The 22,953-nt window shown below is 40.5% G+C and overlaps 1 protein-coding gene across 1 annotated transcript; it reads right to left on the reverse strand.

Moving 5' to 3' along the window:
• Positions 1 to 235: 235 nt before the first annotated feature.
• On the reverse strand, positions 236 to 22,216 carry LOC122549448 (cytochrome P450 7B1). The gene is made up of 5 exons (XM_043689291.1): positions 22,087 to 22,216; positions 18,055 to 18,648; positions 14,834 to 15,040; positions 8,281 to 8,459; positions 236 to 2,502 (listed from the first exon to the last, which is right to left on the reverse strand). Exons 2-5 carry the CDS (start codon positions 18,638 to 18,640, stop codon positions 2,212 to 2,214), a joined length of 1,263 nt encoding a protein of 420 aa, XP_043545226.1. The 5' UTR covers positions 18,641 to 18,648; positions 22,087 to 22,216; the 3' UTR covers positions 236 to 2,211.
• Between the last annotated feature and the right edge of the window lie 737 nt (positions 22,217 to 22,953).

Here is a 22,953-nt window from a genome sequence, read left to right on the forward strand (position 1 = left end):
CATGTCCTTGGCGGAGTGGGAGTGGGAGCAGAAGTGTTCAGCCACAGGGCAGTGGGGTTGTTTAGTGTGTGTGTCCTGGAGATGTTCTCTGAAACGAACCACAAGTTGGTGTCCTGTCTCCTCAATGTAGAGGAGACCAGTCAAGGGCAACAGACACATTAGATGAGGTGTGTGGAGGTGCAGGAGAATTTCTGTCAGATGTCCTGACTCTTGTACTCAATTCCCCAACCAATAAAGCCAAGCATGGCATACGCCTTCTTCATCACCCTATTTACTTGCGTGGCCAGTTTCAGGGAGCTATGGACTTGAACCTCAATGTATGGGGACAGAGTCCATGTGTACATTTAAGGCTGAGGTGGATCGATTCTTGATCAGTCAGGGAATCAAGGGTTGGAGGGAAAGTGCAGGAAAGTGGACGTGACGAATGTCAGATCAGCCGTGATCCTATTGAATAGGGGAGAAGGCTCGAGGGACCGAATGGCCTACTCTAGGTTCCTATTTCTTATGGTCTTATCCACCGTCAGTACATCTCAGGAACCACGCTGAGATAAAATAAAACAAAGGCCCGAGTTTGTAATACAGTCCTTACAGTAATAAAACAATTTACAATCATCAAGTGTGTAGTCTCTTATGAAGCAAACTTCTATTCACAAACCCACATCAAAGACAGCTAATCCTTTAATAAACTGCAAATTTTGAATTCTGTGCTGATATCATTGTAACTTGTTGAAATCAGATTCATAAAGAGGTCTTTGGTAAACATGAAGAAACAGATATTTTAACTCCTAGAACAGTTATTTAAATATCCAATGACAGCAGCAGCTCAAAATCTTTCATTTGTTTTTAAAGAGCTTGTGATTTATATCTGACAATTATACAGACTGTTTTAGCCTTTACACCTACTGGATAAAACTGTAACTACCAACTTGTGGATTATGGCCCTTGCTGTAGCCAGGATGTGGACTATTTGAACTTAGCAGTTTCTATTATTCTGAAAACTTCACTGAATCTCCATTATTCCACAAACATCCAGGATAGAGTGTCTGGTCACCCCCTTGCCCACAGTGGGGGTGCTCAGTGAAAACAGTCCCCTGTCGCAGGGATACCTGCAGCCTCTCAGCTGTTCGATGATGGTCTTGTGAGTGAAGGTGACCACTTTGGATCTGGGTTCCTTGCAGACTGGACCAGACAACATTTCTAGCCAAGGTGTGAAATTTGACAGTTATAAATACAAGAGTGAAAGGGTGATGTGAAATCATAAATGAGAGATTTGGGTTGTTGTTCAGTAGGATGTTTGGATGGTGAATGATAGCGATATGGTATATAAGTAGTGTGTGCAAGGCTAGTGATATCATTGGTGGGAAATGGCCTTTTAAAGTTACTTTTGATTACCTGAGCCACTTGCGTAAGATTAATTCATTCACGCTGCTTTTGAGTTGATGTCCAGAGGGTACCCCTGTCCACATCTTGCATCCATACTTCAGTTGCTGCCAAAAACAAACCTAGAGCTTGCTCTTTATAGAACTGTACCATTATCATTTCTTTCTTCGGTTAATCTTGCATTTTAAAATTACTTCCAGCACCTTCTGCAGTCAAAGTGCACCTCTCGGGTTAAAAGGTGCAGGCTGGCTGTAAGCATCATAACTGTGCTGGCTTCTACCAACTTTCTGACTCCCCCTGTTCAGATGTCCAGACATTCAACAGCAGTGGCCTCACATTTCAATCACAAACTGAAGTGGCAGGCACAGATTGCAAGCTCACTGCATCTGAACAGGCTGGCCTGGATTAATTGCACCTTACAATTTCCCTACTTATTTACGGAGGGCTGGAGTCCCTGAAAAACTTTGAATGGATGGAAAATCATGTGAGCCCTGCAGTGCCATCTTCACCCAGTTCAGCTCCTTAAGAATATTTGTATTACATGAAAATTCACATTGACTGATGCCGATACTCAAATCTATTCCAACTCACATTCAGCATCAGGTTAAAAGATCTGAAAGTTATGCACCACTTAGAATTAAACAGGATTTTTTCTATACTGTGAACACAAACAATACATCAAAGGTAGAGAATAATATAGACAATGCTGTTTAGAATTTCCCAGATTTGATTCAATCAAGGTCAGCAAGCATTTCCCCCATTCCTTCAGCCAGTCCTGACTGACCAACATATCATTTTCTCAGTTTGAAAGTGGAAATGTAGTATCTTTCTTCACTGATGCCATTTGTAGCGGAACTGAACATCAGAATTTGGCAACAGGATACCAAGGCCTGCCCGGTCATTATTAAGTCCAACTGGCTTTTCTCCTTCAATGATTTCCAAGTCAAATGTAGCTAACATTATTGAGAGAAACATTTTGATCTCACTGACTGCAAAGTGTCTCCCAGGACACATGCTGGATCCAGAACCAAAAGGCATCAAATAATACCGAAGTTTCCTTCCTCTCTTGTAAAAGGCAGTCTTCTCCAATCCATTTTCCACAAAGCGATTATACTTGTACACCTGCAAAAACAGAAATCAAAATAAGTCTCTATGCATTGTTACAAGAAGGTGAAACTTGACTTGGGTTGTAGCACAAATTTGTAGCTCATTTCACACACTGCCCCGTTTTCTGGTTGATATTATTAAGTGAAATTGCAAGTAAGTGACTCTCAGGTGAGCCCTTGGCTGTGGTGTCTTCCATCAATCATTCTGTCAAAGTTTACAAGTACATGCTGCCTGACCTACTGAGGGGAGTGCCAAAGGCAACATCACGGTCATAAAACGTGAATTTCAAAGAGAAATGGAGAAAATTGTTTAAAATATTAATATAAACTAGATCACATAAAAAGAAACTTTTAAGTCAAAATTATATTGGTACAGTTGTTTGCTTCCACTTCAAGTTGCTTGGAAGTGAAATATCAATTATTTGCTTTGCTAAACAAACAGTCACTTGTGGACAATAAGAGATAAAGCTGATAATAGAATCATAGAGTCAGAGTCCTACAGCACGGAGACAGGCCCTTTGACCCAAACTGGTCCATACCGACCAAAATGTCCATCCACACTAACCCCATTTCCTTGCACTTGGCCCATATGCTTCTAAGCCATTCCTATCCATGTATTTGTCCAAATGCCTTTTAAATGTTGTTAATGTACCCGCCTTAACCACTTCAGCTGGCAGCTCATTCCACGTGCGTACCACCCTCTGTGTAAAAACATTGTCCCTCAGGTTCCCTTTGATTCTTTCCCCTCCAACCTTAAACTGATGGCCTCTAGACCTTGATTCCCCAACCCTTGGAAAAAGACTGAGTGCATTCACCCTATCCATGTCTCTCATGATCTTATACACTTCTTTAAGATCCCCACTCAGGCTTGAAAGGAAAAAGGTCCAAGCTTGTCCAACTTCTCCCTATAACACAGCCCCTTGAGTCCTGGCAATATTCTTGTAAATTTCTTCTGCACTCTTTCCAATTTAATAACATCCTTCCTATAGCAAGGTGACCAAAACTGAACACAATACTCCAAGTGCAGCCTCACTAACATCCTGTATAGCTGCAACATAACTTCCCAATTTCTATACTCAATGCCCTGACTGATGAAGGCCAGTGTGCCAAAAGCCTTCTTCACAGCCCTGTCTACCTGGGACTCCACTTTCAGAGAACCGTGCACCTGAACTCCAAGATCCCTCTGTTCCACTACACTCCTTAAGACCCTACTATTCACCATGAAACTCCTAATTTGATTTGACTTTCCAAAATGGAACACCTTACCTGATGAATCTTTTCATAAGGTATAAATTTATCAGAGTCACAGAGGTCTTTCGTGCAGATAAAAGGTCCTCTGCCCCATCATGTCCACTTCAGTCAAAAACAGCCCCCTAACTATTCTAATCCCATTTCCCAACGCTTGCCCATAGCCTTATATGCCTTGGCATCACAAGTGCACATCTAAATACTTCTTTAATGTGATGTAGGCTTCAGCCTCTCCCACCTTTAGAGGCAGAGAGTTCCAGATTTCCACCCCCCTCTGAGTGAAAGCATTTTCCACCACAACCCCTCTGATCCTTCTGCCCCCTTCCCTTAATTCCTGTACCCTGCAATTCTAGAACTGTTTCATACATATTCATTAACCTACATATTTTGTTGCAAAGTTTAGGTTGCTCTGAAATGTAGCCCCAACTGAGTAAATGCCAGGAAATGTTATGTTATTTCTTTGAGGTTTGGAAAAGGCACTAAAGGAAGCTGGCGATTCAAATTAACTGTGAAAATTCAAATCTGCCTCCCGCACAGTAGTACACAATCTGTTCCCCAATTCAGTTTTACTTTCTATCTTGTCTATTGATTGCCAAATGGTTCCACTAAGCCACTGTGAAAACATGTCACTACCATTTAATGCAGTATTCCTACGTATTTTAAATATTTTTGTTTGTTTATACTTGTCCCATATACTTTAATCTCTGATCCGTTACTGAGCAATCATCAGTTTACTTGAAGGCTGCAATTCAATGTAATTGTTAAGCATGACTGAAATATCACCGATACTATACCGAGGTGAACAAACACGAGGAAATGCAAAGCTAAAGGCAGGATTCAATGCTCTCTCTCTTACATTTCCCAATATTTCAGCCGTGTAGGCATATCCCATTTGTCAGAAAATTAATATTTTCTGCAAACAATCCAAATTGTGGTTTTATTAAATATTATTTCTGGGGGTCATAATAGTGATATATGAAGTAATGACTAGTCAAAGCGTTAATGGCCTTTCAGTGACCTCTGAGTGTAATCTGAATACAGGCGTTTCCAGGACCTGAAATTATTAATAGGCACTGCCTAAATGAGAGGGCATAATTTGAGATTTAAATCTAGGAATGTACCCCATATATGTTTCACGTATCAATTATTTCAATTGTCTAAGCTCAATGGTCTAACTATGAAAGTAACTTGTCTGATATCACAACACAAAATATGGTATGGTCCGTATAGATTCCTGAAAATTGCAAAAAAAAGGGGATGTGGTAACATCAGGCAATTATATCTTCCAGGTCAAATGGCATTACTTGTGATTCGAATCTCTTTGTCATTTAACCAACAAAAAGTCTATCAGAATAAGTAATTGTCTCATTGGGTATAATTGCTTGGCGGTACAGAATGTATTAGATTAGATTACTTACAGTATGGAAACAGGTCCTTCGGCCCAACAAGTCCACACTGACCCTCTGAAGAGCAACCCACCCAGACCCATTCCCCTACATTTACCCCTTCACCTAACACTATGGGCAATTTAGCATGGCCAATTCACCTCACCTGCACATTTTTTTTTGGACTGTGGGAGGAAACCGGAGCACCCGGTGGAAACCCACGCAGACATGGAGAGAATGTGCAAACTCCACACAGACAGTTGCCTGAGGCGGGAATTGAATCCGGATCTCTGGTGCTGTGAGGCAGAAGTGCTAACCACTGAGCCACCATGCCACCCTTATTATTGAACAAAAAAAGAGAGAAAAGCCGCTGAAATGTTTTGGATCGTGTTTCTTAAGCAATATAAATTGTTGCTCCTTTTGATATGTTTGTATTCTTGTTCTGTGTGGGTGACGGAAAGCCAAAACATTTCAACAGCTTTTCTCTCTTTTATTTCAGTAATACTTAATAATAAGCAATTATACCCAGTAAGTCAATTACTTATTCTGATAGACTTTTCTTGGTCCAATGGGAATGAGCTCAAGGGTGGAGAGGGAGGTGTTGGATGGGATCCCTGTCTTACATTACATGATGACATCACTGAAGACCCACCCTTCAGGAATGTGCAGGATCCATCCTGAAGTTTCTTTCTTACAAAGGTGGGATCAGGATTTATTCCATGAATAGCTCACTGGAAAGTAACCTACATTGCTGCACATCCACGCCCAGTATCAGACATTGTAATTCTCCTGGCATGATTGTGAGGAGGTCAGCCAGGTGCACCTTATAGAATCTGAGTTCCTTGATTGGGGCTATTAAACTGGTCTAATCTGGGAGCACTGGCTGATAGATATAAAGAGGAGTGTTGGACCCTCTTGTAGTGTAGTGGTAGTGTCCCTACTCCTGGACTAGGAGGCATGGGTTCAAGTCCCACCTGTCCCGGAGGTGTGTAATAACATCTCTGAACAGGTTGATTATAAAAACAGGTTAAAAACATTAATGAATTGGAGTGTCACACTGACAGCCAGCTCTGAGGGAACTGGATCAGTGTCAAGGACTGTCCACGAGCAAATAAACAGCAACTTGGGTGTCAGGATACCACTCTTTGTGGAGTTAATTCAATAACCTGCAAATATTCTAAAAAAGCAAACAACAAATAGCCCAAACAGGTATTCATACACGCTCTAATGTTCATTACCGAAACACTTGAAAAGCCAAAATAAAGCCAAAATACCACCTAAATAAAACAGATCCAGACAAACTTTAGTAAGGTTAGGCACATTCATGTGCTCCAAAGGCTTGCGATTTCAAATAAACTTGTTGGACTATAACCTAGTGTAGTGTGACTTCCAACATTGGCATTTAATCGGATTACAGTTCAATCGTATTTTATCTCTATTTATCTGTCATTGCTTCAGGTCCTTTTGCCATCACAAACCAAAAATATGTAGAGCTTTGTCTTGAGAACTGAGACGCTAGCCCTAACCCTAACCATTTCCCAAGTGAAAAAGGTCCTGCTCTTTTTACTGGCGGAATTAACAAGGTACAGTTGGGTGTCAATGTGCTCAGAACAGTTCAGTCTTGCAGTCTGATGGGTTTGTAAATGGAAAACCTTCCGTGACCATCTCCCTCATTCTTTTCACTCTCTTCTAGATCCTGGTTATTTTTACTCTCTTTTCTCTCTATCAAATTCAAGCACCTAGACATTGATTTGAAATGTATAAAATTGTACCTGTAAGTTTCAACTACTTTTCATTGCATGTTTATGTTTTGGCAGATACTAATGAATACCTGGGAGTAAATTACAAAGTTTCAGGTGACATTAAATAAGGGTCCAGATTAGAGTGATGCTGGAAAAGCACAGCAGGTCAGGCAGCATCCGAGGAGCAGGACTCTAATCTAGACTGTGGTTTCCAGCATCTGCAGTCCTTGTTTTTACCTAGCTGACATTAAATAAGGCTGAGTTTACAACCAGCATTTGAACCCTTAGACTAATTCATACCTTAAAGTTAAATATTAATCTGACTTTAAATATTTAATAATATTATGAAATCGTAAATATGTATGAATTTTTTGGAGAGATGGCAACAGGAATTTGTTTTTAGCTACAAGCATCTGTCAATGTAACATAGTGATTCATGGCAATATTTATGAAAGACTATTTACGTAATGCTGCATCAATGTTAACTAGTTGTATTCAATGGTAGTTGACCATGATTTACTGTACTAAGAATGTATTATGTTAAATTAAATGCTGGCCAAATCAAATTTTTGTCTTGAATAATAAGTGTCAATTATTACTAATAGCTGAATTTAATGTATTCATGTGCACATGTACATGGGAAGGTCACGGTGTGAAAGAAGACAGCAGTGTTTGCTGCTGCTGCTGCTGGAACAGTCATCTCTGCTCTCCAACCTCAGCTCATAGTTTAGTGTTAATGCTAGTACTAGCAACAATTCACCAAATGCAATGTAGAATCTGATTGCATTTAATTTGCATGCAGGTGGTGAATCTCTCAAGCCACATTAAGGCCGTGCCATGGTGGATTAATTTCCAGCCTTTGATATTCATTAACTCTGGCTGCAGAGAGAGAAAAAATACAGGGAGATGACACAATTACCTTCAGAGCTTCAGTGCAGAGACACAGCTTCACAATCTCAAGTTCACAGCACCATATCAATTGATCAAGAAAAGGGAGAATCCTTATGAAGTGATGTGAAGCAACATATGGCTATTACAGGAATTTTTGGAATCAATGATGCTCCGGCACAATTATCTAAATGATGCAGCTTATTTGTTACTGACACAGTTCTTTATCGTTTCTTTTTCTTGTTCATCAAGTGATCCTTTACCTAACAAAGCAGAGAGTTCTCTTGACTTCAAGCCAATCAATTCACAGTTCAATGTTAATCCTTTTCAAAGCAACACTACTCAATCTCATTCCCATATTCTCTATTGAGACACTAAATTCAATGACCTTCAGGTCTTGGACCACACGCTATTCAAAAGATGGGAGATTCTTTTCGCAAGAAAGAGCAATCACAACGCTGGAACAAAAGGCTTGGTTGTTGCTGTAAGGCAGCAGGATAGACTGAGCTGCACATGCAGGACACGACATACCTCAGGATTTTCATAAACCTCTGGATCCATGTGCAGAATTTGAGGATAAAGGACAACCCAATCGCCTTTTCTCAGTTTGACGCTCTGTTCTTCTTTAAGTTTTAAGGTGAAATCCTCCTGAGCAGTTCGGATGTTCATAGAGGCACTACATAATCGGAAGCTCTCTTTTATGGCACTTCCTAAAGACAAGTAAGTATAAAAACAGACAAAGAGAACAAATACAGAGAAAAAGAGAAACGGTATTAGCGTCAAAAATTTTAGAAACATCCCGTCTCTTTTCACTTTTTGTATCCATAATTTATTTTGGGGGAAAATATCCTTTAAATTCTGAGCATATTGAATGACATATTAGCTGTGTTCAGTGTTGAGTTAAGTGCTGGAATTCTTTGACCTCAACACAAAAAGAGATACAGTTTCCTTGCAAAGATGATAATTGCAGATTTTCAGATTTTTTTAGAAAAGCTTTTCAAACTGAATGCACCACCCCATCTTAGTAGGCTCCAGAAACCCAATGTCCTTGGCATCCTAGTGGCCTTCAACTTTTGTTCCCTGCTCGACAGATTTTATGGCTAATTTCCGGCAATTTATCCTGGCAGTTCGAAGAAGAATTCCTGTGGGAATAATGTGCATAATTTGCATAAATCATTCTGATAGAATGCATATCAGCATGTAGCTCCTGTCTAGGGTTGCAACACTCACATTGTAATCAAAACTGACTTCTTTCCAACAGTATATCTGGATAGCGAATTTAGCAACTTGATTCTTTCTGATCATCTTGGGGAAGTCAAAAAATTGTATCCGCCCATGAGAGGGTACAAATTTACAAAAGTCGTCACCTACATTTAAGGGATAAAGGCAGTTCACATCCCAAGCAACCATGGCGTTGCTAATAAAGGAAGCTTAAAAAAAACTGCAAGTATTAATCCGAAGTAAACAGCAACTGTTCTTTCAGTAAACATTAAATCTGCAGCAGCGTGCACAGAAAATAAAGTGGCATGGGATGCATTCTTGCAGGAGGTTTCTCCTTAAGCGTGCATTTGTCTAAAGGAATGAAGCTTTGGTCAGCTCTGTGTGGTCAGCGCGGTGATTCAATGTGACGTACAGTGAGTCTGTGCATATTCTTTTGGACTGCCTTCGTTACTATAATCAGGCAGAATCAAATCGGTTTGTTGGTGACGAAGCCAGAGCAGGACTGCGGATCCAGAAGAAAGCCTGGATTGCGGATTGCCACAAGGCACCTGACACGATAGATTCTAACTGGCAGCGCCCTGGCAGCGAAACGTTGCAGCGTACGAGAAAATGTCTACCCTCCTACCCTCATGCTGTGCGCTGCCACGAGAAAGACACTCTGTATAAACCATTTTAGTATGTGCTCGGGAAATGATAGATGACAAGTGAAACATTACTGTTTGCCTAAGAAATCAGACGAAACAGAGAGGAAAAAAAAATTTCATGACTACAGCACACGACGGTGAAATGGTCGTGCAGTAGTTATCACTTGAGCAACATGGTCACATTCCATTGGCTGAAATTCTCCCTTGCAGCATGGCAGTCAGTGGCTGATGTAGTATCACAAATGACAATTGGGCAAGCATATCTTATGCAGAAGTTAATCACGATAATGGAGCGCAAAGTGTGTCTTCGTGGTCAGATCGTAAATGACAAATCTGTTTTACCTTACAGTACCAGCTACATGTGGGAGGTTAGCCTGCTTTGGCTTTGAGCAATCATGATGATAATTATTAAATGCCAAAAGTAATGAGTCAGATGATGATCAGCAAGGGAGAAGCACAGGCCTATGGGGTTTAAGTTGATAAATTAAAAGACACATTTCTATAAAGCATTCAAAGCTTGCAACACATACCCAAAAATAAAATGCAGAAAATCTCATCAATCTAAATAACCCTGCTTACAATTTCTTGCACACATTTAACATATATCAAAAGCAGCCATCCAATGCCACAGATAGATCAGCTGGTAGCTTGGGAGGTCTTCTATTCAGTACCAAGAGCTATAGTTTGTAAATTATCCAGCACAGTGGTGCTGCATCTGTTTCTGTACTAGTACAGAACAAACAAGCCAATTGAAAGCCTATTCCAAGATTACCACACAGCAAAGTGTGCACAACCTTTGTTTTCAAAAACACATTGGAGACATCTTGGAATATTGAGGTTAAGGAAAACGTTCAGTTCCTTTTCAAAAAGTACTACATTGCCAGCATCTGTGAAAGATTTCTTGATTTGTTCTTGAAATATGTGTTATGAAACATTTGCAGGCTCAGTCCTGTACAGCTAACATGTTTCTCTAGATTATTAAAGTGAAAGTTTCAATCTCACCTACAACCTATGGACAGCCTTGGTAGAAGCCAATTGACAACAATACATGAAAGCATTCAAATTACAAGCTAGTCTTTTCTTCCTTCCAATGGGAAGTAATATTGTGAGAGACTGGTTATAAACTATTGCTATGTTTGCTGTAGTTGACTGTCTGAGAATTCAGCGGCTTTCCAGAAATTTGATAAGATAGCAATCACCGTAAATATTTTTTCTAATTTTTCAAATAAATTAATTGTCGCAAAACTAAGAAACAGCGCAAGCTACAAAATAATTGCAGACATTATTGTAAACATTACGGTCTTGCATGAATCTGTCAGCTTGAAATACAACATGGTGATTCGATGCCCAGTTCCCAATCACTAAAGGATTGCACAAAACTTAAAGGTCATTGTCAACTACTTTGATATTTAGCACCTGACTCAAGACTCACAAAGCACACAAACAATGGTCAATAAAATGTGGTTCAGTAATACTGAACAGTAAATGATCAGTCACCAACTAGAAATACTACAGTGGCCAATCGCCACACTTATTGTTTGTCAGGTAATAAACTGGCAGCAAAAGGAATCAGCAAAACAAAGAATTCACTCCACAATGATAGAATTTTATTGTGCAATCAGCCTGCTATGTAAATGTGTTGAGAATTTTTAGTAAGTTGCTGACTTAAAAAAAAATCATCAGTTCATTTCAACTTAACCTAACCCTGTCGACTAGAGTAAGGAAACAAATGTTACATCCTGCTTGTAAACTGGGTAACACAAAAGACTGAAATGTTATTGGATCAGTAAGCAATCCTGATCTATTGAAAATATCTAACTTAATAAAATTAGATGAAAGAGGATGACTGTAGTCATAAAGAATTGACCTTCAAGGCCAACTCTGCTTCTCACTGAGACGTCCATTCCAATTCTTCTTCATGGAAGTCAGTAAAATGTGATTTAGCCAACGTGCAAGAGAAAGCGTCACAGAAGCAGTACGCTGGGGAAAACGCCTTCTCCCTCTGGGGTGCACTTTCTGCTCAGGTTTTCGGAGTCTTAGTGGAAAACCACATTTCAGATGGCAGTGATATTTTATAAAATTTAGGCTTTAGATGGGTTATTGCTGGAGGAGGAAGTTAAAAGCAATGTACATAAATTAATCCCATAAAGGGTGATCAAGATGTAGTCTAGTAACATTTTCCAACTTCATGTCACATGTACATACATCTGAAACACTGTGGCCCCCTTATTTAAGAAATTTAAGGAAAATTTCACTGGAGGCAGTTCAGAGAAGGCTCACTAGGATGGCCCCTGTTATAGAGGGGTTGTCTCATGAACAAAGATTAAACAGGTTAGGGCACTACTCCCTGGAGTTTACAAAAATGAGAGGTGATCCCATTGAAGCATAGAGGATTCTTAAGGGGCTTGACAGGGTCAATGCTGAGAGGGTATTTCCCCTCATGGGAGAGTCTAGGACTAGAGAGCACAGTCTCAGAATAAAGGGGCACCAATTTAAGACTGAGATGAGGAGGAATTTCCTTTCTCCTGAGGGTTGAGAGTTTTTGGAACTCTTTGCCCCAGACAGCTGGGGGTACGCAGAGTCCATGTATATATTTAAGGCTGAGAGAGAAAGATTCTCGATCAGTCAGGGAATCAAGGGTTACAGAGAAAAGGCAAGAAAGCATACGTGAGGAAGGTTGGATCAGCTATGATCCTGTAGAATGGTGAAGCAGGCTCGAGGGCCCAAATGGCCTACTCCTATTCCTATTTCTTATGATCTTCAATTGACCCAGTGAGGAATAGCTGAGACAAAGCTCACTCACCACTCGGAATTCTTCTCTTCTATCCCATTAACTAATCCTTTACGTTTACCCATCCTTAAGAAAGTTTGAAAAATAAACCCCAAAACTATTTGTGAACATTGAGCCACTTGTCAATCATGACGGTGACAATGGGGCCTAATGTCACTGTGCAGTACATTGGGAAGGAAGCAGCTGTCTAAATGGTGCCTGACAGATTGGCATTGTGATTGACGGGTGAGCCCGAATTCACAAATAGTTCCTGGCGTGTGTCAAGATCAGACGACCGTTACTTTTGTTTGAAATATCTAAATGATGGGTTTTAAAAGATGGAATTTCTCATTGGAGAAACATCCTGTGGGTGTGGATTTTGAAAATTCAGTATTTAAAGTAGTGCTGCTGTGGGACACTACAGATTTAATGACAAGAAATTGAGTTTACGCATTGCAGCAAGCACTATCGGAAAGTGCCTTCAGGTGAAGAAAGTATTCCTATAGCAAAGGATAATTTGGAGTGTTTCTGCCATAAAGATATTCACAGAATGTATATTAAAAAATATACTTTACATCTTGTAAAATTGAGTCCAACTAATTACTTTATGAGTTAGATTACTAAAATTGATAAATGTAGCAATAGTTTGCATAAATTAAGATTCCACGAACAGCAAATGACCAGTTTATCTATTAATGTTAAAGTGAAGTACCACAGAATCTTAATAAAAAACCGGAAAAACTGCGGATGCTGTAAATCAGAAACAAAAATAGAAATTGCAGGAAAAGCTCAGCGGGTCTGGCAGCGTCTGTGGAGAGAAATCAGAGTTAATGTTTCAGGTCCGGTGACTCTTCTTCAGTTGAGAGGAAGGGTCACCAAACCTGAAACGTTAACTCCACTTTCTAACAATTTCTGTTCTTGTTGCCACAGAATCTTAAATGTACTTAAATCAATGAGGACATCCATTTAATATCCCAACCAAAGAGCAGCAGCTTTAACAATGGAGTACAGCACTGGTGTAGCATTTCAATTCTCTTACAGCTTTGGAATGGGGTTTGAACCTATAATCGTCTGACTTCGAGACCAAAGTACTTTCAGATGAGCTAGTCACACTTAGTTACATAGAAGAAAGACATGAGGATATGTGCATTCATGGTTACTGCATTTAGTAACCCTGCAATGTCATAATTTTCAGCAGTCAGTCTCCATTTCATTACCTCTTGAGCATCCCAATTTTAAACTGCTGCTTCCTAAAGCAGACTAGAAGCTAATGTCAGATAAGGTGTGATTGCTGTTCTCAAATGAGATCATGCATTTCCTCAGAGGATTTTTTTTTTCCGTTTTGCTGACTCCCAAGATTAAAAGAATCATATGTCTTCATTTCTCATTCCAAAATGTATGTCAGATCCGATATACAGTTTTAACACATTGTGCACCGGATATTTTTGTTAAGGTAACCTTATAGTACATCGAATTAAATTCTCTTTCTCAAAGAATTATAGCTTTCACAGCAAAGGTGAATATTAGTGTAAGGCTGCACAATCTTTAATAGTGGAGCCAAAATCACAGGTGAAACAGAGTGACAGAGACGGTTTAATTTGGAGATGCAAGTTTGTGAAGTTAAGTATTTTCAACTGTTTTCATAATCGTTTCAAATTCCTAAGAATCATTACCCAAGAGTTGGGTCCTTTGGTATAAATGTAAACATGCAAGATATGAAGTCACAAAATATTTTCATATTTCCTTCAACATTAGGCAGCCAAATGAGGGACTTTGAACCTGAAATATTCCCTTTGTTGTTTTTTAAAAAGGAAGTTGAATATACCAATTATTTAACATTAACAACAGGAAATAAATAACCATATGCACAATGTGTCAGGCCTTTTAAAACTTGAATTAAAATTAGAAGTCGCATGACACCAGGTTATGGTCCAACAGGTTTATTTGAAATCACAAGCTTTCAGAGCGCTGCTCCTTCATCACCTGACAGCGCTTTGAAAGCTTGTGATTTCAAATGAACCTATTGGATTATAACCTGGTGTCGTTTGTCGTCTGACCTTGTTCACCCCAGTCCAACAAAGGCACCGCCGCACCATGAATTAAAATCATCAAACATTCAAACACCAGCCCTGGCTTTCTGTCAAAAGAACTGCTCAAGTTATTTGGTACTTCATTATTGAGGATAAATTTGGTGATCCCACTCACCCAGTGAGCTGCACTTAAAAACAGCAGGATCTTTAAGTATTGAAGGTCTCGCTCTTGCTTGCGTCTTTGGGAGAACAGAATCACCAAATTTATTTAATAATTGCTCACAAAGTAATCAAACTATCCATTCAATGCTTAGGGAGCCCATAACCTATAATCGATGCAACTGGATGTTTAATGTATTTTCCGAACAGATTGGAAATGCACTTGCATTTTTCAGGATTGCATGTTAAAAAGCAGTTACCTAGGATCACCATGCTGTCTAAATGCTCTCTGGTGAGGCTGATGTTGAAGTCAGGGCTTGCTCTTTGACCAGCTGCCTGGAACACATGCTGAATTTCATCACGTACAGCTGCATGGGCTTCTGGATTTTTCACCAGATAATACAGGGCCCAGAATGCAGCTGGAACTGTATTTCCAAGAGCAGCCCACAGGAAGGCAAAATGATGTGCTGCAAGAAAATAAGTGAAAAGGAAGATTAATAGCATTTATTACACTGATTAGATTTGCAGTGTGCTAATTAAAAGATGTTAGGACAAAGACCCAGCCAAGGATCAGTGAATGCTAATGAGGACCAATAGGGTTCTGAAGTCTAATTTTCTACTTAATGAGGACAGTTTCAAAGCAATGTTACATGGGAGGGGTGGAGGGGGAGGGGGCAAGGAATAAATGTGGCTCTGTTAAATCTGCCTCATTATCAGCAATAAGTGCCTTGTTTTAGCACATCAGCAAAAAGTTGAATTCAATTATCCCAGAAGGCTTTTGCAGGATGGAAATATTACAATACAGGCTACTTCTAAAAGATTTAGAAACATTCAAGGTCACATAATTGTCTTCTCTTAAACGTAACAATTCAATTATTTTGGTGCTTTAGCCTAATATTAAAATACCTTTATAACATGATTGTCTACGTCTAACATGAATATTGGATAGGTCACGTAAATCAGTCTTCTTCCATATTGGTTATCTATTTTGCATGATAAAAGCTGGATAGACTTACAATAGAGATTTGTATTGTAGCATAGATTGAAAAAGAAGGGAAGTTATGTTTAACCTGCAGAGAACGCTGCTCCAACCTGGGGTTGTCCATCCGTTTCATGAAAAGGGTCATGAGAATAGTTCCAAGGATGAGGAAACGTCAGCTACGTGGAAAGGCTGGGAGAAGTTGGGATTGTTCATAAAAACAAAAACAAAGGAGCAGAGTAGACAGTTTGCTCACTGAGCCTGGCTTTCACTTTGAGAAACGATTAAGAGGTTATTTTACAGGGTCCAAAAAAGATTTACTGCTGGGACTGGAGAGTTTGAGTTGGTAGGAAAGGCTGGATAGGGATTTTCTTTTCCCTGGAATGCAGGAAGTTGAGGGGTGACCTTGTAGAGGTTTATAAAATCAAGAGGGGCATGGATAGGATAAATAGACAAGGTCTTTTATATAGAGCTGTGAAATCCAAAACTAGAAGGCATAGGTTTAGGGCGAGGGGGGAAACCTATAAAATGGACCTGAGGGGCAACGCTTTCACGCAGAGGGTGGTGCAGATATGGAACAAGCTGCCACAGGAAGTGGCAGAGATGGGTACAATAACAACATTTAAAAGACATTTGGACAGGTACTTGGAGAGGAAGGGTTTAGAGAGCCAAATGGGGCCAGTTCAGTTTAGGAAGCCTGGTCTGTATGGATGAGTTGAGCCAAAGGGCCTGTTTCCATGCTGTCTGACTCTATGACTCCATGAGCAGCAAAATTCATCAGGGATCTATACAGAGTAGTTCAAAAGAAACTGTTCCAAAAGCAATTGTAAATTAAAATGCACTACCTGAGAGTCTGGTAGAGGATGGGTAAAATGAGGCTTTCTAAATGGGATTGCATCATTATCCAAAAATGAAATTCAAATTGCAGGGCAGTGGGGAAAAACTAAGCAAACCAATCCTTCAGTAGGTCAGGAGGTCATCATGGACTGAAGCCTCCTTTCCTGTCATTGTGCCTTAGTTTTCATGTGTCCTATCAGCACAGATGATCCTATTCATTCAGGACTGAGAACATAAATTATTCTTTAAAGCTTCAACTAAAACGCAAATAAAACCATTCAAACACAAACTTGTTTCCAAACACCTTCCTAACTCCAGTTTGCAAAGCCACTGTAGGCTGGGAGACAGAAGTAAGTTCATGACAGAGGGAGCCCACAGAGTTGTTAAAGAGCACAGAGCTACATTCCCATTGCTACTCATTCTCAAGAATCCTTCCCAAAATGTGAACAAATTGGCGCCAGGGACCTTGGTTCAATTCCAGCCTTGGGCAACTGACTGTGTGGAGTTTGCACATTCTCCCTGTGTCTGCGTGTGCTCCAGGTGCTCCGGTTTCCTCCCACAATCCAAAGATATGCAGGTCAGGTGGATTAGCCACGTAAAATGTGGGTTACTAAGGTGAGGAACCTGGTCTGGGTGGGATGCTCTTTGGAAGGTCAGTGTAGATGGGCTGAATAGCCTCCTTCCGCACCGTAGGGATTCTATGCACTTACCTTGGTGTCTTGTGGCTACAGTGCATCACCAAGCCAGGTTTCACTGGTGGTTTTGGTGGTATACAAGCCTCCAAACTCTTTGCAAGTTAGTCCCTTGCAAGCAGGAATCATGTACACACTGTTTCGCCCGAGGCCCACTGAAGATGTTACCCAGTAGGGTGACAAAACGTCTGGAAATGAACCTTCCAGCTCAGCGAGCAAACCTATATCCAGAACCTCAACCTGAGCTACAAATCTTTTCAAAGCTCGCTAAGTTAGTCCCCAGTTAGGTCATGCTGCGTGCTCTGTAGAATCCCAGTTAAAGTCCAGTAGGTACAAATCCATCAGCAAGGTGGTATATCCTCTGGGGGCAATATTAGCCAACTGATTGCGCCCTGTGTGCTGGATTAAAATCAGGTCTCAGCTTTATGGGGATTTATGTTTAAATAAGATGCTGAATGAAATTAATGTGAACCATAGTGAGTGATTTCATCACTGGGGAACTGGACGTTCTAACTGTAGAACATTTTTAAATAAAACTCAAATCTGACACCAGCTTCCTGCTGTGTGAACTCACACTCATTCTCAAGGAGGGATCTCAACTGCAAGGGTTTCCACTTTTATCTGTTTGTTACCATCTTCTCTGAGATAAACAGCTAACTCGTAATGAATTACAGAACATGTTCCCGTGTATTATTCAAACTATGAAGATGGATTTTAATTAGAAGCAGCATTTGTCAGAGACGTTACTTCCATTCCATTAGTCTAAGTTTCAAAGTCAGGTCTCAGTGCTGCAAATATTCAAACTCACTATGACATTCATCCCACCAAAATGAGAACTTATCAACCAACCTTGCCTGATCAGTTCAAGTTTGTTAAAATTGCCTGGATGGGCCAACAGTTTGAGATTCAGTTTCATTTCTAATTTTTAATAGATGGGGAAAGATTGCAATTGTATGTGTTCATTTTTGCTTACCTGCTCTCTGATGATCTTGCAGATATGAATATGTCTCAAGAAAGTTCTTTCTCTCTTTGATTACTTTTGCTAGATTTAGTCGTTGATCCAATCTTCTCGATGTGAAATAACTGGTCAGTTCTTTGCGAATCACTTTGGTGTTGCCTAGAAGTTCAATGGGGATCCTCGCAACCAGGTAGGGAAACATTGTGTCAAATTGAATAAATTTCTTTTTTAATTCAGTGATTTCTTCTTGCTCGTCCTTGGGTGCCTTTCCATATAGAGTTAAATAAGTGGCTTCAATTATGATACGGCAACAGAAGGTGTACATACCCTCTGTTCTGCACTCGGTTGGCCCCAACTGCTCTTGCTCCATTACACTCTGAAGATTCTCCATAGTTCTTCCATTCAAAATATTTAGCTCCTCACCCATTAGGTAGGAGTAGCACTTCTCAATTTCTTCAATGCACACTGGTATTTTGGGATCATCCAGATAAGGGTGGCCAAAAACTTTGGCTGACATCTCCAATGAAAATCCTTGGAAGTCTAATTGCTTGTTGCACTGAACCACAAACTGATAAAGGAATGGATTTAAAATAAAGGTCATGTACTTGCCTATAAAGAAGAGTGAAAAAAACAAACACAGCATTAAGGAAAATCATTTCTTTCATTTCACTCTCAGTTCCATCATTTGAAAACAATGCAAACTGCATGGAGATTAATTGACTACATTGATCTCCAGTTTCCAATTTTACCATGAATCCTGCTCCCCCTCAAGACCTCCGGCCTCCCTCCTTCCCCTTTCCAAACCCTATCAACCATGCTGCAAAAACATGTCTCACCTTTCAAATTTAAACAACTATCAAAGTGTTAGCGAGTTTTGAGAAGATTTGTAGCTCAGGCTGACGTTCTGGATGTAGGTTTGCTCACTGAGAAAACAATCCTTCCAGCTCAGCGAGCAAACCTATATCCAGAACTCCAAGGGCTGCCTGTACAATGTTGCTCATTTATTGAATGACACCTTCATTGAACAGGTGATTGGTTGACTGAAGGTGCCCTTCCAATGCATGCACCCCCCCCCCCCCCCCCAGGAGCAGCACTGCTATACTCTGGCACATGAGGGTTTCCAAATAGCGGCCCTGCACAGTCCAGCTCTATGACAGGGTGAGAACCTCGAAGAGAGAGAGATGCACCAGCTACCCGTCTCCTCAGCTCAGGACAAAGGGAGTGGGACAGAAAGTGGTGACATAAATGGTGTCAAAGATGACACCAGAGCAGTAATGAAACACAGTGAACAGGCCTGAGAGCGCCCAATGGTGGCTAGATTGCAGACGGAATTAGTTTGTAGTAACATATGTTGACACTCAGATGTATGAGCCAGTGATGGCACAAAATATTCCTTCTCTTAAGGAAAAGCTTGATTCATAACATTAACACATCAAGAAACATTGTTTGACATTAATTGTCAGTTAATTTGTTTCCTTTAGACCAATAGCCTCCTGCGGGTTTCCTGGCTAGAACATCAGCATGGAGTTTTGCAGGATTCATGGGGGCTGCAGTCAAATGATTTGAACCTCAGTTTGCTACAGGTATCCATCTACAGCAGTTATGAAGAGGTGTTAGAGGAAAGTGTGTCCTGCAGTCAGCATCATGGTGAAGCATTCTGGGAAGAGTACCTTGCAGTCAGCATTGCAGTGAAGCATTCTGGGAACAGAGCCCTGAAGTCAGCATTACAGTGAAGCATTCTGGGAAGAGTAGCCTCCAGTCAGCATCACAGTGAAGCATTCTGGGAAGAGTGCCCTGCAGTCAGCGTCACAGTGAGGCATTCTGGGAAGAGTGGCCTGTAGTCAGCATCGCAGTGGAGCATTCTGGGAAGAGTGCCCTACAGTCAGAATCACAGTGAAGCATTCCGGGAAGAGTGCCCTACAGTCAGCATCACCGTGAAGCATTCTGGGAAGAGTGGCCTGTAGTCAGCACCACAGTGAAGCATTCTGGGAAGAGTGCCCTGCAGTCAGCATCATGGTGAGTCAGTCTGATAAATGCTCTGATGTTATTTATTGTGTTGTGGCAGTGGAGTTAGGGTTTCCTGAGGCACGCGTAGCCTCTGTCCTCTGCATCCACGTCCATCCATGTCACCTTTGTCAACTGGGATGGCCACTTTTTGTCATCACTGGGGAAGAAAGGTTGATCTCTCTGTCCTGGACAGTGTTCCGGAGAACCTCAGGGGAGGCATCACTGTGCCTGTCTTGAGCCTAATCTCGGAAATCCGCAGGGGTAGTAGGATAGAGTTGATAAACACACACAGACTGATTGCCCTGTCTTGTGGAGAATGAAGTGCTGTCCGGGTGCCTTTTCAGTAAAACGCCCAGAGGTTGCTAACCCGGTAGGTTTCATCAGGGAGCTAGATTTTTTGACCATCTCCCCAATAAACAGGAATGTAGTTGTGTCAGAAAACCTGCCTTGCATCCAATTAAGTAAAAACTGAAACAACTGCAGATGCTGTAAATCAGAAACAAAACCAGGAATTGTTGGGAAAGCTCCGCAGGTCTGGTAGTATCTGTGGGGAGAAGTCAGATTTAATGTTTTGGGTTGAGTGACCCTTCCTCAGAACTCCAGTGAGAGGAGAGAAACTTTTTCAAGATGTGCATTTCTAGAAGAGATGTGGCAGTGTGTTAAATACTAAATAAAAACCGAAAGAACTGTGGATGCTGTAGATCAGAAACAAAAACAGAAATTGCTGGAAAAGCTCTGAGGAAGAGTCACTTGACCCGAAACGTTAACTCTGATTTCTCTTCACAGGTGCTGCCAGAGCTGCTGAGCTTTTCCAGCAACTTCTGCTTTTGTTTCTGCACCCAATTAAAACGCCTGCTACCTTCAGGCCCCTCCATCACACTGAATTTGCCAAAACAAGCTTTCTTCCCCGGGGTTCATGAGTCACAAAACTTTATCCCCATTTTGTTTAATCAAACAGTGAAAAATTATGGTTTCCAACACAAAAAAGGAGAATTTAAATCAGTATTAATTACTCAAACTAAAATAACAATGTACAGATTACTTGCTACAGTTTTTAAAAAATAAAAGTATGTGCGCATGCACTAGGTCAATATTGCTGTGTGAATATTTAAAATAATAACATCGAAAATTTCTTCATCTGATTTCTTTCCTCTCACTTAATAAAATTTGTTAACGTACAGAGTGCATCAGCTGAAAATAGGTTATTTTTTCTGGCATTGAGCTTCATTTCTAGTTGAACAGAATAAGCGGGGCTGGGGGGAGGGAGGGAGGGGTATGGTGGGTAGCAAGCCTTTCTGGTGGATCGATTCAACAAGGTAGGTTTTTTTTGTGAAATGCAGCATTTATGTAATCATGCTCTTATTAGGAAGATTTTGCTGAACTGTTGACAATGATGTACAGTACTGCTACTCCAGAATGACGTTTAGGAAAAGCGATTCTGCTGCACCACCACACAATACCAATTAGAGAACTATTTTCTGCGACAGGTCAGAAATTTACATTGTTTCTCACAGAAAGATGTGCCTTTTAATTTCTTTATTAAGATGACATTCCTGTCCCTTGCGACTTTTCAGCACGACAATCATTTGCTCACCATGTCGGAAATGGCAATCAGTGGAATCAGGTTTCATGTCACCGCTCTGCCAGCAACTCGGAGCATCATTTTGTGTTTTCCATGTGAGCCAGTTTTGGAAAGCATTAATTATACATTGAAATAAAATACAAGCTCTTCCCAAGGTTGAAAATTCACAAAAGGTTTGTGGCTGCATCAGGACAGCTTTCTACCTTCCAAAGGCCCCTGCCAAGTACTGGAAGACATCCTGAGCTTTCCTGCTAAATCTATCTTTCAAATGTCTGTCAAGTTTTGCAGTGGAAGCACACTGCAGTTGTAGTTTTCTTCAGAAACCTTCAGTGCCATCGTCTTAAATACAACAGTTACGAGAAATTCGCCAAATCATGCGGCTGTACCACAGAAACAACAAGGATTTACAGCACAAAATGTCAAAGGTAGCCTGGGCAGCAATTTATCTGAATACTCACCGGCGATGTAGACTGTGAAGACGTCACCCCATTTTTGTTGACGAGAGAGAAGAAATCCTAAAGAGTCACGATGGAACTCAAATGCTTTGCCAAAATAGGGGATCCAGCCTTGTTCTAGAGGTGGTTCTCCAGGTCTATATTCAAAAAGAGAGAGACACAAAAGGTATTTTTCAACAAAATTAACTGCAAATTGCTGCAAAGTGAGTAAATTTTTCGAGAAACCCTGTAGATTTATTTAGTTTCCAGATAAGAGATAGTAACATATTCATGATTATGTTGTGGCTATTGTTTTTGTGATAATTCCATTGTAAATACAATTAAAATGTTGGCCTTCCCACTTCTTTTTAAAAGATTATTTTAAAACTGTAATGTGATAAACCAAATTTCCTTAGTCGCCAAAAAATGCAATCAAGTCTTAAATAAAAACAATTATTTATGTGCAATTTACAAGACACCACTCAAGATGACACTTCAATGCATTAAAATATAACAGCACTAACACTGTCCATTCCTTTTAGTCACTTTCTATATCTGCCCCGTTCTCAAGTGGACCAGAGGGGAATGATATTTATCCACAGCCTCCTCAGTTTTACAAAACTAAAATCATATTTTGCTGATATAGTCATCGACCCTGAAAATGTGGGCCCTTCAATTTATCGCCGTCATACGGAATGCACTTTTGACCCACTGCATCAATATTGTTTTCCTATGGCTTAAATAACAAACATACCAGATAAAGCTTTCATTAGCAGAGGGATTGAATTCAAGAGTCGTGAGGTGATGTTGCAGCTGTATAGGACCTTGGTTAGGCCACATTTGGAGTACTGTGTGCAGTTCTGGTCGCCTCACTTTAGGAAAGATGTGGAA

This window comes from Chiloscyllium plagiosum, chromosome 4 (genome assembly GCF_004010195.1).
Source record: "Chiloscyllium plagiosum isolate BGI_BamShark_2017 chromosome 4, ASM401019v2, whole genome shotgun sequence".
NCBI lineage: Eukaryota > Metazoa > Chordata > Chondrichthyes > Orectolobiformes > Hemiscylliidae > Chiloscyllium > Chiloscyllium plagiosum.